The sequence below is a fragment of the Saimiri boliviensis genome, chromosome 2 (assembly GCF_048565385.1).
Source record: "Saimiri boliviensis isolate mSaiBol1 chromosome 2, mSaiBol1.pri, whole genome shotgun sequence".
In the NCBI taxonomy this organism is placed as follows: domain Eukaryota; kingdom Metazoa; phylum Chordata; class Mammalia; order Primates; family Cebidae; genus Saimiri; species Saimiri boliviensis.
The window spans coordinates 124700091-124715331 of record NC_133450.1 but is presented as its reverse complement, the minus strand read 5'-3'; the positions used below and the strand labels follow the sequence as shown (position 1 = coordinate 124715331).

General features: G+C 33.9%; 1 protein-coding gene across 1 annotated transcript in view; it reads left to right on the top strand.

Moving 5' to 3' along the window:
- UNC13C (unc-13 homolog C) overlaps positions 1-15241 on the top strand; it is a 586273-nt gene that overhangs the window by 107218 nt on the left and 463814 nt on the right. Inside the window, exons 2-3 of the mRNA XM_003935590.4 lie at positions 12337-12359; positions 12937-13001. Of these exons, the coding sequence (XP_003935639.1) occupies positions 12337-12359; positions 12937-13001 (88 nt within the window). The remainder of the gene's footprint in view (positions 1-12336; positions 12360-12936; positions 13002-15241) is intronic.

Genomic DNA, 15241 nt, shown 5'->3' with positions numbered 1-15241 from the left:
CAAATCTTTTCCATTTATGTCCTTAAGTGGAAAGAAAGTTTCCTTCTTGTTTCTCCACTTTCACAGATAATTCTTATCTCATGCTTTATATTTTATGAGTGTTTTTAATATGCTTTCTAGTTTATTGAAGTAGTGCTAAAAAGTTCTAGCTTTTCTTGTGTTTAGATTCTGCTGTGTGGTTTGCCTCTACTGTAGAAGTTTCAGAAGAATCTAGTTATTTACCTTGGTTTCCAACTATTGCATCCCCCGTCCCTACCACATTGCACCAAGGACTTAAGGGCACTTGGTGGATGGCAAATGAATCAATGAATGAAATGTTTCAGCATTCCGGTGAGCAATTGTGATTTTTACTGCACTCAAGATTAGTTTTGAGTCACTACTTCATTTGCAGTGATTGAGAGATTATGTTGTATTTTGAGCTTGCATATGTTTTAAAGTTTAACAAATCATATTATCTAGTATTTGTGTGTATCTGCCTGGAATTTTGGTACATGTGGACCAGAGGGAAGAATCCTTCCATATGATATCTTATTTTGCCTTATTGTCTGATAGACTAGAATGGATTTTTAAAAACAGAAAATAAAATTTTGATCATGTTATATACCATTGCTTGAAAACATTCTGTGATTCCACATTGTGATGAGGATATAATTTATATTCCTTAATACAGTAGATCCATTATTTACTTTCATGGTTTCAGTCACCTGTGGTCAACAGTGGTCCAAAAATATTCAGTGGACAATTCCAGAAGTAATAATGCATAAGTTTTAAGTTGTATCCCTTCTGATATATGTAATGAAACCTTGTGTATTCTGCTTTTTCCTGCCCAGGACATGAGGCATCCCTTTCTTTGGCATATTCACGCTGTGTATACTATCCATAGTTAGGCACTTAGTAGTTGTCTCAGTTATTAGATCTATACAGTGTAGTATGTGTAGGATTTCGTGCTATCTCTGGTTTTAGGCATGCACTGGGAATCGTGGAATCTATCACCCCATGAGTAAGGGCTGACTACTATAAAATGTATAAGGACTTTTATGTTATGAACCCTATTCACCTTCCTTTCATGTCTTGAAATCATTTGCCATCACATTCCCATATTTCAGTTCCTAACACTCTATGCTCTTTCAAGCTTCAATGCCTTTTTAAATCCTTTTTACTCTGCCAAGAATACCTTCAGCCATCTGCAAAACCCGCTTCTCTCCCCTATGAGTCCTTCCCAAACCCAGTGTTCTCCCTGGCTGAAGAGTTAGGGGATCTCTTCTCTGTGCTCCCATATCACTTTGTTCATATCTGTAACATCTTTATTATACTGAACTATCATCGTGATCCAGTTTGTTAGATGACCCCTGAGAACATAAATGAGTGGTCAATGGTATGTGAGATATGAGTTAAATCAGCATTAATCTCTCACTCAGCACTCATTCAATTGCATTTAGAAGTACATCTGAAACATGCACCATCCACAGGTACTTCCTCTGGCTGGAAGCATGTACTAATTATTGATAATTCACAAGACAGTTTAAGGAATTCAATAAAAGGGAAGATAAAGTTATTTGCAGACTGTCTAGCATATGGTAGGTAGTCTGTAAAGGCTAATGACAGCTCAGCAACCCTCTGATTACAGTAATGATTTTTCTTTGCATTGTTACTGGCCCCCATGTGATGACTTTCAGTCATACTACACATGTTTCAAAGTAATTTCTTTTTTAATATTGTGACAAATAGATCAAACTATTTCCAAAGAAGATAGTAAATTATCTTATCACCAATTGGAATTTTATACTGTGTTCTCATTGAATATATTCACGGGGGGATATATTGCAAGATCCCGAGTGCATGCCTAAAACCAGGGATAGCATGAAATCCTATAAATACTACACTGTTTAGTCTAATCAGGTCTAATACACAGATCTAATAACTGAGAGGACTAACTATGAATAGTGTATACAGCAGGAATATCCTAAAGAAAGGGATGCCTCATGTTCTGGGCAGAGAAGTTTAAACTTAGAGTAAGGAAGTTTAAGGGGATTCCTAAGCTAGATAGGATGGAACTCAATTTACATACAAACTTGGAGATTTCCTCTATTCAAATTTTCTTCAAAAAGTGTTATAGTAGAGGTAAAACATTAAGGGAGGAGATAAAACATTTTTACTTTTATCTTAGAAGATTGTAAATTGTATCTTAATTTTAAATGTAGGCATTAGGTATTATGAATATTTATTTTTGGTGGTAACTGGTGATTAATCATTCCTTGTTTTAGTGAAAACTTACTACACATACCAAAAGATAATTATAGAGTTTAGAACTATAAGGTATAGATAGATGCTGATCAAATCTTCTTACTGTACTTACATATGAAGGAGAACTGAGGGTTAGGGAGGTGACATGTTTTCTTAGATTACATTCAGATTTACTTCTCATGGATGCTCACACAAGAACCTCTAATGGGTCTAATACACAGGAGATACATGTATATTATTTGTGTTTCTATATACTCAGAATTTTGGTTTTGTAGGTTACCATGCAGTATGGTTGAATAGAATAGCGCTGTTCACTTAGTAAATATTTTATCAGTTTTTTTATTTTAAATTGTTTATGGAATTTGAAGACATTAAAAATGGACAGCCACTGCAACCTTACTTTAATCCCATTTATAGGGGTGGTTTCACTGTCAAGTAGTTAGATGCACTGTGGTCCTGCACTAATGACATTAAACTGCTGAGCTGCAAAATGAACTTGTTGTGAGATGATATGTTCCTTCTAAGACTAGGAACATAGGGAGCAGCATTATAGGGAGTACCCAGCATGTAATTGCAGACATTTACCACAATTTTACCAAGCAGAACAGCTGTATGTAGAATAAAAGGCAATTTATCAGGAAACAAAGGCTGTATGTGTATTTACTGTATCTATATGTGTAATATCTGTATATACATAAATGATTATGTGCATAAGTACATATGTGTATATCTTTTATATATGTATTACACTGCTTCTAGAGTAATATCCAGGATTTTTGCCTATTGTATACATTTCACATTTTATTCTTTCCCCAGCTTTATTAAGGCATAGTTGATAATAAATTAGCTATTTCAAGGTATTAAAACATAACAATTTGATATCCATATACATTGTGAAATGATTACCACAATAAAAGTAATTAATATATCCATCACTATACTGAGTTACGTGTGTGTGTGCGTGTGTGCATGTGTGTGTGTGTGGTGAGGACACTTGTGTACTATATTAACACATTTGAGAAAACAGTACAGTATTATTAGCTTTAGTTGTCATGCTGTGTATTAGATCCCCAGAATTTATTCGTCTTAAAACTGAAAGTTTGTATACTTTGACCAAAAACTCATTTTCCCCACCCCCAGCCCTGGCAACCACTATTCTGTTCTCGGCTTTTATAAGTTAAGCGTTTGTGTGTGTGTGTGTGTGTGTGTGTGTGTGTGTGTCTGTCTGTCTGTGTGTGATTTCATTTATAAGTGAAATATTTGTGTTTCTTTTTCTGCCTTATTTTACTTAGTATATGTCCTCTATATTAATCAATCTGGTCATAAATGGCAGGAGATTTTTTCTTTTTAATGGCCAAATAATCATCTGTGTGCCTGTGTGTGTGTGTGTGTGTGTGTGTGTGTGTGTATGTGTGTGTGTTCTTATATATACATAACATTGTCTTTATCTGCTGACAATTAGGTTGTTTTTATATCTTGGCTATGGTGAATAATCCTGCAATGAATATGCCAGTGCAGATACCTCTTCAACATGCTGATCTCATATTTAAATTTTTACCTATAAGTGAGATAGCTAGATTATTATGGTAGTTCTATTTTTATGTTTTTGAGGATCCTCCATACTGCTTTACTTAATGGATGTACAACTTACATTCCCACTATCAATGTACAGGGGTTCCCTTTGTCCACACCATTACCAACACTTTATCTCTTGTGTTTTAATTATAACCATTCTAACAGGTGTGAGGTGATACCGCATTGTGGCTTTGATTTACATTTCTCTGCTGATCGATGATACTGAGCACCTTCTAAAATGTTTATTAGCCATTAATGTCTTTTTTGAAAAAATGTCTGTTTAGACCCCTTGACAACTTATTAGTCAAGGTGTTTGTAATTTTGGTATTGAGTTTTAATGAGTTTCTTATATATTTTGGATATTAACCCTTTTTCAGACATATAATTTGAAAATATTTTCTCCCATTTCATAGATTTCCTTTTCTTTTTGCCAGTTGTTGCCTTTGCTGTGCAAAATCTTGTTAGTTTGATAAACCTATTTATATTTTCTTTTATTGCTTGAGTTTTCAGTGTCATGTCCAAAGAAATTATTGCTATCATTGCCAATATATTGCCAATGGTAAATTTTCCTTAAACTTTATCTTGGAGCTTTATAGTTTCAGGTCCTACATTTAAGAATACATTCCAATTTCCAGTTGTTTTCTGTTACATATGGATATCTAATTTTTCCAATACATTTTATTGAAGAAACAGCCCTTTCCCCATTGTGTATTCTTGGCACCTTCATCAAATATTAGTTTGCCATATGTCTGTGGTTTTATTTCTGAGCTCTCTCTTCTGTTCGATCAGTCTATGTGTTTATTCTTATACTGGTACCATATTGTTTTGATTACTGTAGCCTTGTGATATAGCTTAAAATTGGGAAAAATCATGCCCCAGCTTCGTTCTTTTTCCTCAAGATTGCTTGGGCTATGTGGGGCTTTTTTATGGTTCTATGCAAGTTTTAGATTTTTTTTCTATTTTTGTAAAAAAGGCTGACAGAATTTTGGTAGGGATTTCTTTGAATCTGTAAGCCTTTGAAAAAAGGCATTGGGATTTTGGTAGAGATTCCTTTGAAAGTGTAGGACACTTAAAATGCAAGCATTTAAGCATTTAAGTGATCTTTTTAAAATTATTATTATTTAGAAGCTATTTATTTATTTATTTATTTATTTATGCCTTATTTCTCTGGTGAGAACTTCTAGTACTATGGTGGATAGAAGCTGTGAGAGTATGAGTCCTTGTCTTGTTTCTGATCTTAGGAGAAAATGCAAGCATTTTAAGAATATCAATTTTTCCAGCACAAGCACACTAAATGTCTTTCCATTTATTAATTTTTCTTCACTTCTTTCATTGATGTCTTATAGTTTTCAGTGTACAGATCTTTCACTCCTCCGTTAAATTTATATCTAAGTATTTAACATTTTGATATTGTAACATTTTGGTAATTTTTAAAATGTCTTTTTTAAGATAGGATCTCACTCTGTCACTGAAGCTGGAGTGCAATGGTGTAATCACTGCTAACTGCAGTTTTGACATCCCAGCCTCAGGTGATCTTCCCACATCAACCTCCTGAGTAGCTGGGGCTATAGACATGTGCCACCATGCCCTGCATTTTTTTTTTATTGTTTGTCGAGATGGGTTTTCCCATGTTGCCCAGCTGCTTTAAAATTATTTTTCAGATAGTTTGTTATTTAGTGAATAGATTTTTTAAAAATCATGACACTTAAAATTTGTTTATTAGTTTAAAGTTTTTTGGTGGAGTCTTTAGGTTTTCTATATATGAGATATTGTCAACATAAACAAAAACAATTTATTTCTTCATTTTTTTAATTTAGAAGCTATTTATTTATTTATTTTTGCCTTATTTCTCTGGTGAGAACTTCTAGTACTATGCTTGATAGAAGTTGTGAGAGTAGGAGCCCTTGTCTTGTTTCTGATCTTAGGAGGAAATCTTTCAGCCTTTCACTGTTGAGTATGGTGTTGTCTGTGGGCTTATTGTATATGGCTTATATTACATACAGGTACATTCCCTCTCTACCTAATTTGTTGAGAGTTTTTTTCATGAAAGGATGTTGAATTTTGTCAAAGGCTTTGCTGTATCTATTTAGATGCTTATACAGTTTTTATCCTCTATTCTTTTATATTGGTGTATTGCTTTTTTGTTGTTGTTTGTTTGTTTGTTTTAGACAGGATCTCACTTTGTCTTCCAGGCTGGAGTACATTGGCACATTCTAGGCTTATGCAGCCTTGATCTCCTAGTGTCAATCAATCCTCCCATCTCAGCCTCCCAAGTAGCTGAGAGTAAAAGGTATATGTGACCATGCCTGGCTACTTTTTGTATTTTTAGTAGAGATGATATGTTGACCCAGCTAGTGTTGTCCATGCTAGTCTTGAACTCCTGGACTCTAGTGATCTGCCCACTTGGGCCTCCCAAAGTGTTTGGATTACAGGCATGAGCCACTGCACCCAGCTGTTTATGACATTTATTGATTTAAGTTCATTGAAACATCCTTGTATCCCTGGGATGTATTTCACCAGATCATAATATATGATCTTTTTGCTGTGCCATTGAATTTGGTTTGCTAGTATTTTGTTGAAGACTTTTAGCATCTATGTTCAGCAGGAATAGTGGCCTCTAATTTTCTTATAGAATCCTTGTCTGGCTTTGATGTGAGTAATGCTGGCCTTATAAAATTAGGTATAAGTGTTATCTCTTCTTCGATATTTTGGAAGAGTTTGAGAAATATTGGTGTTAAATCTTGATACACAATGCAGCTATCTTGTAATGGACTTTTCTTTGTTGAAAAGTTATTGATGACCACTTCCATGTTGTTAGTCATTATTGGTCTGCTCAGATTTGCTCTTTCTTTATGATTCAATATTGGTACGTTGCATGTTCTAGTAATTTTCCCATTTCTTCCAAGTTATTCAGTTTGATGGCATGTAATCATGGTAGTCTCATGATCCTTTGTAGTTTTCTGCTACCAGTTGTAATGTTGCTCTTCCACTTATAATTTTATTTCATCCATTTCCCTCATTTTCTTGGTGAGTCTAGCTAAGGATTTGACAAATTTGTTTATATTTTCAAAATAAACTCTCCTAGTTTAATCTATCTTTTTCATTGTCATTGTAGTCTCTGTTTCATTTATTTCTTCTTTATCTTTTTTTTTTTTTTTTTTTTTTTTTTTTTTTTTTTTTTTTTTGAGACAGAGTCTTGCTCCGTTGTCAGGCGCCAGGCTGGAGTGCAGTGGCGTGGCACAATCTCGGCTCACTGCAACCTCTGCCTCCCAGGTTCAAGCAGTTCTCCTGCCTCAGTGTCCCAAGTAGCTGGGACAGGCACGCGCCACCACAGCTAGCTAATTTTTGTATTTTTAATAGAAACAGGGTTTCACGCTGTTGGTCAGTATGGTCTTGAGCTCTTGACCTCGTGATCCACCTGCCTTGGCCTCCCAACGTGCTGGGATTACAGGCATTGTAATCTTTATGAGTTCTTTAGTTCTGCTGACATTGGGCTTTGTTTGTTTTGTTTTGTATCTAGTTCTGTGAAGTATATATTTAGGTTGTTTGAGACTTTTTTTTAATGTGGGTGTTTATCACTGTAACCTTCTTGGAACTGCTTTTGCTACATCCCTTAAGATTTTGTATATTGTGTTTCTATTTGTGTTTGTCTCCAAATATTTATTTATTTCACCTTTGACCCATTGGTTCTTCAAGACTGTGCTGTTTTATTTCCTCATATTTGTGGATGTTCTCAAATTCTTCCATTTATTGATTTCTGCTTTCAAACATTGTGGTCAGAAAAGACACTTGATATTATTTCAATCTTGAAATTTGTTAAGATGTGTTTTGTGGCTTGAAGACTTTTCCACAATGTACACTCGATAAAAATATACATTCTGCTGCTGTTGGATACAATATTGCATCATTTAACATTTTTTAAACAATATGATTATTAAATAACAGAATCTTGGAAAATATAAGATAATATGAATAAATATATTAACCTATTACTTTAGATTAACAGTGTTATGGTGATGTTCTCTTCAAGTCTTTTTCTATATACAACTTTTTTTTAACATAATCACCTTATAACCTTAAGTAACTTCAAACATGAGATAATTTCCTAATTTTTATTTTATACATCATAAGCATTTTCTGTATTTTTATTTAGTCTCTGAATGCATTGATTTTAATGGTCGTAGATTTTTGCCTCAAAGTCATAGAACATAATTTCAACCCATAATTCTATATTTGATCATATATGCTTTTCCAGCTTTTTTGTAGTAAAAAAACAGTGCCAATCTTAACACATTTTTTTTTTAGTATTTAAATTATATGTTTGCCAGGGTTACCATAATGTAATATCAAAAATTAAGTGACTTAGAATACCAGAAATTTGTTCTCAAAGTTCTGGAGGCTGAACACCTACTATCAAGGTGTTGGCAGGGCCATATTCCCACTGAAGACTGAAGGAACTAGGGGCGAATCTGTTGATTCTTCTCAGCAAGTTTCTGGGAGTTTCGTGGCTTGTGGAAGCATAACTAATCCTTATTTGATATTATTGTGTATGCATCTGTCTCCAAATTTCTCCTGTTTTTTTTTTTTTTTTTTTGGACAAAGTCTCACGCTGTTGACAGGCTGGAGTGCAGTGGTGCGATCTTGGTTCACTGCAACTTCTACCTACTGGATTCAAGCAATTCTCATGCCTCAGCCTCCTGAGTAGCTGGGATTACAGGCATTCACCACCACACCCAGCTAATTTTTGTATTTTTAGTGGAGGCTGGGTTTCACTATGCTGGTCAGACTGGTCTCAAACTTCTGACCTTGTGATCTGCCCATCTTGGCCTCCCAAAATGCTGAGATTACAGGCATGGGCCACCACACATGGCCCAAATTTTCTCTTTTTATAAGAACACCAATTACATTGGATTAAGAGTTCACCCTACTCTAGTATGACCTATTTTAACTAATTAGATATGCATTGGTTCTATTTCTAAACAAGGCCACATTGCGAAGTATGGGGGTTAGGACTTCAACATTTAAATTGGGGGAAGCAGGACACAATTCAATCCATAACAAAAATAATTTCCTTAGCACCAGTTTCCAAAAATGGAATTTCCATGTCAACACAGTCTATTGATAGACATCTTTTGAAAGCTTTTTAAAACTTATAACAATTTTCATATTCATCAACTATGCATGATAGTATTTAATTAATAATATTCTCAACAGCCTTCAGAATTATTTTGAATATCATTACAATCAGTATCTTTAATCTTTGTTAATTTTATGATCATTAGGTGTAGTTTTAGTAAAATAAGTATTTTGTATGTGTATTTACCATTGTTGCATTTTAATTTGTCAATTATCTGTTGTCTAAATTTTAGCATCTCATTCCATAGGTTTCATAAATATTCCTTTCTCTTTTTACTTGTCTTTCTTTCTTGATTCTATGTTTAAATCTTTAATGCATGTGGAAATTGGTGGCATATGTATGAGATGAGTATACAGATGAATATTATAGATATTTAACCTGTTGTGTAAGTACCATTTACTGACTAGTAACTTCTCTTTGTCTTTAATAAAAAAGTTTTCTTTTGTAGTCATTAAATTCTTGAGTATAAGGGTATCTTAGTTATATTTTGCGTTTCACTATTAATGTATTAGTTTGCTAGGATTTTTGCTCATTGATTAATCCAGTTACACTGAAAATTTTTAAAATTTCAAGTTACAGCAATCTGCCATTAGGATCTTGACTGTCACATCTACAAATCTATTATATTATTATTCATCCTTGCTATATAGAAAAATGAAATATTTTCCTTTATTCAGATTTTTAGATATTCCATGAAGTGTTGTAGCTTATTAAAATTGTCCATTCCATGTTTAAGACATGTTTATTGGTTATTTCCTATATTTCTGGAATCTGGTAAAAGCAAAAGAGAGAGCAAGACATTAAAAAACAGACTACCATCAGGGAGCTCAAATTCTGAAAGGATTGCAGATAAGGAAACTGGCAAAGGATGAAGATTAGCAGAGAGAAATGCACAGTGCACAATACTGAACACAGGATGAAAGCAGGGAGAAGTGTCACAAGTTTTCAGAAGGAGGGGGTTGTGCTTCAGCTGAATTTTGGGACATGACAGACAGTTAGCTAGATCAGGATGGAGAACAGTTGTTTCATAGGAAGGAAGCAGCAGTGCAAAGGCATGTAGATTTCAAAGAGCATGGCACAGAAATGTAACTTCAAGAATTTAATTGTGACAGAAGTTTATGATATGAATGAGATATAATGAGTGATGAGACTGCATTTCACATGGATTTGATGTTCTTTCATGAGGGCACTGTGGATTTTTTGTGGATTTTAAGGAGAGTGACATAATTTTGTCATTTTTAGAAAGATTTCAGAGCAGGATACAACAGGGAGACAAGAAAGTAGTCAAAGTGAACAAAAAGGCTTCATTGGCAATAAATATGTTCAATGAATGAATGAAACATTGAAAGAATCAGTGTATTACCAGATGTAATAGCTGAAAGTAATTGGTGACCTTGTTAAGATTACATTCATTTAGTGGGATGGTTGAGATGGAAGAGAGATATCAATGGGAGACAATGAATACAAATTACTCATTCAAAATATTGCATATTTGAAATCAGATTTTATTTCATTGTTTTTCAAATTCATTGTTGTTAGTATATAGGAAAAACATTATTATTTTGTTTATGGGTTGACTAGTTACTCTGTTGGTTATTTTGTTCACTCTAATAGTTTTCCATGTGATTTTGTATGTTTTGATTAACAGATACAGTTATAATTCTTGTAAAAATAATTTTCTATTTTGCCTTCTATATTTATATAGTTTATTTTCGTTAGTTTTAATATATTCACCTAAGTTTTCAGAAAGAAATGAAAAAGATGCTTTTAGACAGTTTTGCTTTCTTTTTCTGATTATGGCAATCCTCTACTATTTCACACATAAATTGCTGACTTTAGTAGTAAGACTTTGTTTTAACATATTAAACTTAAAGAAGACTCATTCTAATCCTATTTCAAGGAGGTTTAGAGAAACTACAAGGTTTGGATTTTTTATCAAATGACTTTTTGCCTACTATGAAAATTAAAATATGCATTTACTGTCCAATTGATATGTCATATTAAATTAGTCATTTCATTATCTTGAATCATTCTTCAGGAACAATTTTCTTGGATATGGTATATAATTCTTTTGCAACAATACTGAATTTTCTTTGCTTTATTTTATATAGTATTATAAAATAATTATGGCCATAAGAAAGTTTTGTCTTTAATACTTTACAGTACATTTTACCCTGTTTTGCATTTGAAGATACTGTAAAATCTGCACCAAGACTTTTTTTTTAATGATAGTTAAGCAATCTATACTTGATGAGTCAAGAAGAGTAATGCATTTCAGATTTTCATCAGTACGGGTCATCATTGAGCTACATGAACTTGAACAAATTTTAATCTTTCCAGTGCTCATTTATGTATACAAGGGATTTGAACTAAATCTCCAGGTTCACGTCAGCTCTACCATTTTGCCAATGTTTATCCATGGAGAAGATTCTCCAGTTCTATGCTAATAAGCAAAGATGAATTAATAAGCTTTGGAGCAATAGTACTGCATAAGGTAGTAATAGACTATACCCTATGACCAGGCAATTTTAAATCTGGGTTTAAAAAATGATGACTCAGTAGTCCATTCTCCATATCCTTGGGTCCGTGAGCAGTTAGACCAGAAAAATATTGGCCCTATGATTTATCTTAAATTGCATCTGAAGGCTGTTGAGCAAGCACCCTTCACTGTTCTGTTCAGCTCACTTGAAACATTATATGTAAAGAGAACCAGGTGGGAGATCAGGAGCCCTGGATTTGTGTCCCTCTTCTGCCATTTACTAGCTTTGTGATCTTAATCAAGCCACTTAACCTCCTTAGGCATCAGTTTTATTATTCATAAGATGGAATCAACTTAATCCTTTAGCTTGTAAGCTCTATGATATGAGAAGCCATACATAAATAATCTCTTAATAAAACAACTTTAATCCATAAGGTCATCTGGTGTTTGCTTTCCCAAATATTGATCTCAATTGATTCTGTCAACAATGTTGTGAGGCAATTCGTCAACGTATTTGCGATCTTATTCCAGAGGTGGGTCTAGACTTTTGACTCCAAAGAATTTAGTAGCTTACTCAATGTGTCTAGTAAGTGGCAGAGTGCCAGCTGGAGCCCAGGACTTCTGATGCTTCAACTCTGTTCTTTTCTTAATATGACACATTGTCTTTCATTAAATCCTGTAATCACTTTTATACTTTTCAAGCCTTCTATTACATTTTCCAGCTCTTTAAATTATGAGAACCAACTATCCTTGTTCCCTTGGGGCTCAACCTTGAAACTCTTGTTTATTTCTAATTTTAAACAATGTAACCTATAATACTTTGTTCATGTATGTGTTTAAATGATTTCTTGAAAAGTACTCCATCTAACATTTATCCCTTCTTTTCCTGATTCTCTTTCAGATAGCAGTTCTGTGGATGAAAAGGTTTTAAATCATACTTATTCTTCCCTCCTGAGGGATCTTGTCTTTTGTACATGTTTGTTTGTGACATATTAGACCTGTTTGATTCCTGTTTTAGTTTTGAAACGTGCATGTTATCCCAGCTTTCCATTATTTGGTTGTCCTTTCAGTGTGCCCCTGATATGTTGCATTTATGGAGAGGTCACACCTTGCCAGCTGCGCTTACCTTAGCTATACTTGCCAACCTAGGGGTCTGCTACGGTCAAACACAGCATCTTTTCTTAAGTGTGGCTAATCATGACCTTCCTGACTGATTCATGATCTTCACTGCACATATCAAGTTTTAAGGGCAAATAGTATTTGGAATATGATATATTTTCCTGGACTCTGCCATTGCACTCGTTTAAATGCTGACCACTAATTTCAAAACCTCTACTCATAAAAACACAGTAGCTTTGACTTGGAGCTGACCCTGCTTAGCATCTGTCATACTAGGTGTTACATGTGTAGTGCAGTTGACCTGTGTCCCGATCTCATGTACATAAAATAGTAGTATGCTAAAAGCTTCTTCGTTTTGTTTTTCTCTCACTCTTCATTTAAGGCTCGAATAGTAAGTGGCAGTGATGTGGATGCTTACAAATTCTCTGTGCTCCAGGTGTGTGGTGGGTAAGTACCGTCATACCTTTCTGATTTATTCCATTCATAGATAGCTTGGCTGTGCTCTCAATATATATTCTTTGAATGCAGAATGTTGCATGATTAGCCTCATTGTTGCTTTTTTTCACAGTAAAGTCAATATTATAGTGTTTTCTTAAAAAATAATGTAATAGGTGTCAACCATAAAACAATTCTAAAGATATGAATATGTGTATAGTTGTATATATATAAAAGTAAAGACCAGGCATGGTGGCTCATGCCTGTAATCCCAGCACTTTGGGAGGCCAAGGCGGGTGGATCACCTGAGATTACAAGTTCAAGACCAGCCAGAACAACATGGAGAAACCCTCTCTCCACTAAAAAAAAAAAAAAAAAAAAAAAAAAAAAAAAAAAAAAAAAAAAAAAAAAATTAGCCAGTTCTGATGGTGCATGCCTGTAATCCCAGTTACTTATTACTTGAGAGGCTGAGGGAGGAGAATCACCTGAACCTGGGAGGCGGAGGTTGCAGTGTGCCGGGATTATGCCATTGCACACCAGCCTGGACAACAAGAGCCAAACTCTGTCTTAAAAAAAAAAAGTAAAAATAACCTGACCAGTTTAACTGTGAACATTACCATTACGTAGCCAAATTAAACCACATAATTTTACATAAATGAATTTATATTGATACAATTAATGATCTCTTTCAATTTGCTTGTTTGTACTTAATGATATATGTGCATGAACATTTTTCATGTCAATAATTCAATGAATGTAATCTATATTATCTTTTTTCCACATTGTTTTACCTGTTTAATTCTATAACGTCTATTTATTAATTCAGCATAAAATACTAATTTGCTAGACATTTGTTTACTAGAAGTGTACCAAATAAAAATGAACTTTTCTCTGTTAAGGAGTTTCCCACTCGTATTTCAGTCTCCATCTACAACATCAAAATGTGTAAGGTCAGAGGTCAGACAGCTTTTTTCTGCCTATTCTTGACTTTCATAAAACTTTGTACATTGTTTTATTATAGTGCTCATTACACTAAAGGTATTTGGATGATTATAACTAGTTTTCATTATTAAAATGTGAATCCTCTGAGGAAAGTTTATCAGTTCATCAACATGTTTTCTTTTTTTAATTATACTTTAAGTTCTGGGGTACATGTGTAAAACTTGCAGGATTGTTGCATAGGTACACACATGCCATGGTGGTTTGCTGCCTCCATCCACCATCACTACATCAGGCATTTCTCCCAATATTATCCCTCCCCAACTTCACCACCCCCTGTTATCCCTCCCCTATCCCCCACCTCTCAACAGACCCTAGTGTGTGATATTCCCTTCCCTGTGTCCATGTGTTCTCATTATTCAGCACCCACTTATGAGTGAGAACATGCATGTTTGGTTTTCTGTTCTTGTGTCAGTTTGCTGAGAATGATGGTTTCCAGCTTCATCCACGTCCTTGCAAAGGACATGAACTCATCCTTTAGGAGGACTGTATAATATTCCATGGTGTATATGTGCCTCATTTTCTTTATCATTGATGGGCATTTGGATTGGTTTCAGGTCTTTTACAATATATTATTATTTTTTACAGTTGCATAGTATTACATTTAACGTAAGTATCAAAGTATTTAAAATTTAATCACAAAAATAATGTATAAAATTTATTTTCTGCATAAAAAATTCAAACAGCCTCATCTTTAATGCTAACACTTATACAGTGGTATCAGTGTGGCATGAATGTTCATAGGCATTTTTGAGTGTTTGCAATACATGTCTATGTTCATATAAAGTAAATAGTTTTGACTTTTTTTTTCATTTTAATGTAAAACAGTACACTCTGTGTAAAGAAATAAGCATGAATTTAATGCTGGCTTTGTATCTGGTGCTGTTATAATTGTTCTCCATATAATGACTCAGTCTTTACAATGGCCATATAAGGTAAGTACTATCTTGACTCTCATTTTACAAATGAGGAAACTAATCCACAAAATGCTTAAGAAATGTTCCCTTAAGACAGCTAGTGAGTGGCAAAGTTGATATTCAACTTTATCTAATTCCAGAGTCTATAATCTCAGTCTAAATGCTACATTGCCTCTGCAAATTGCTGTTTTTTTTCCTTTAATAACAAATGCCTTGCAAAATTTTCTACTTTATTATTTCAAAGTGATGCAAATAGTTCAAAACATTTATACAACATTTTTTATTATTCTTTTGGTAGATTTTCAAAATTATTTCTAATTCATAATTGCAAATTAT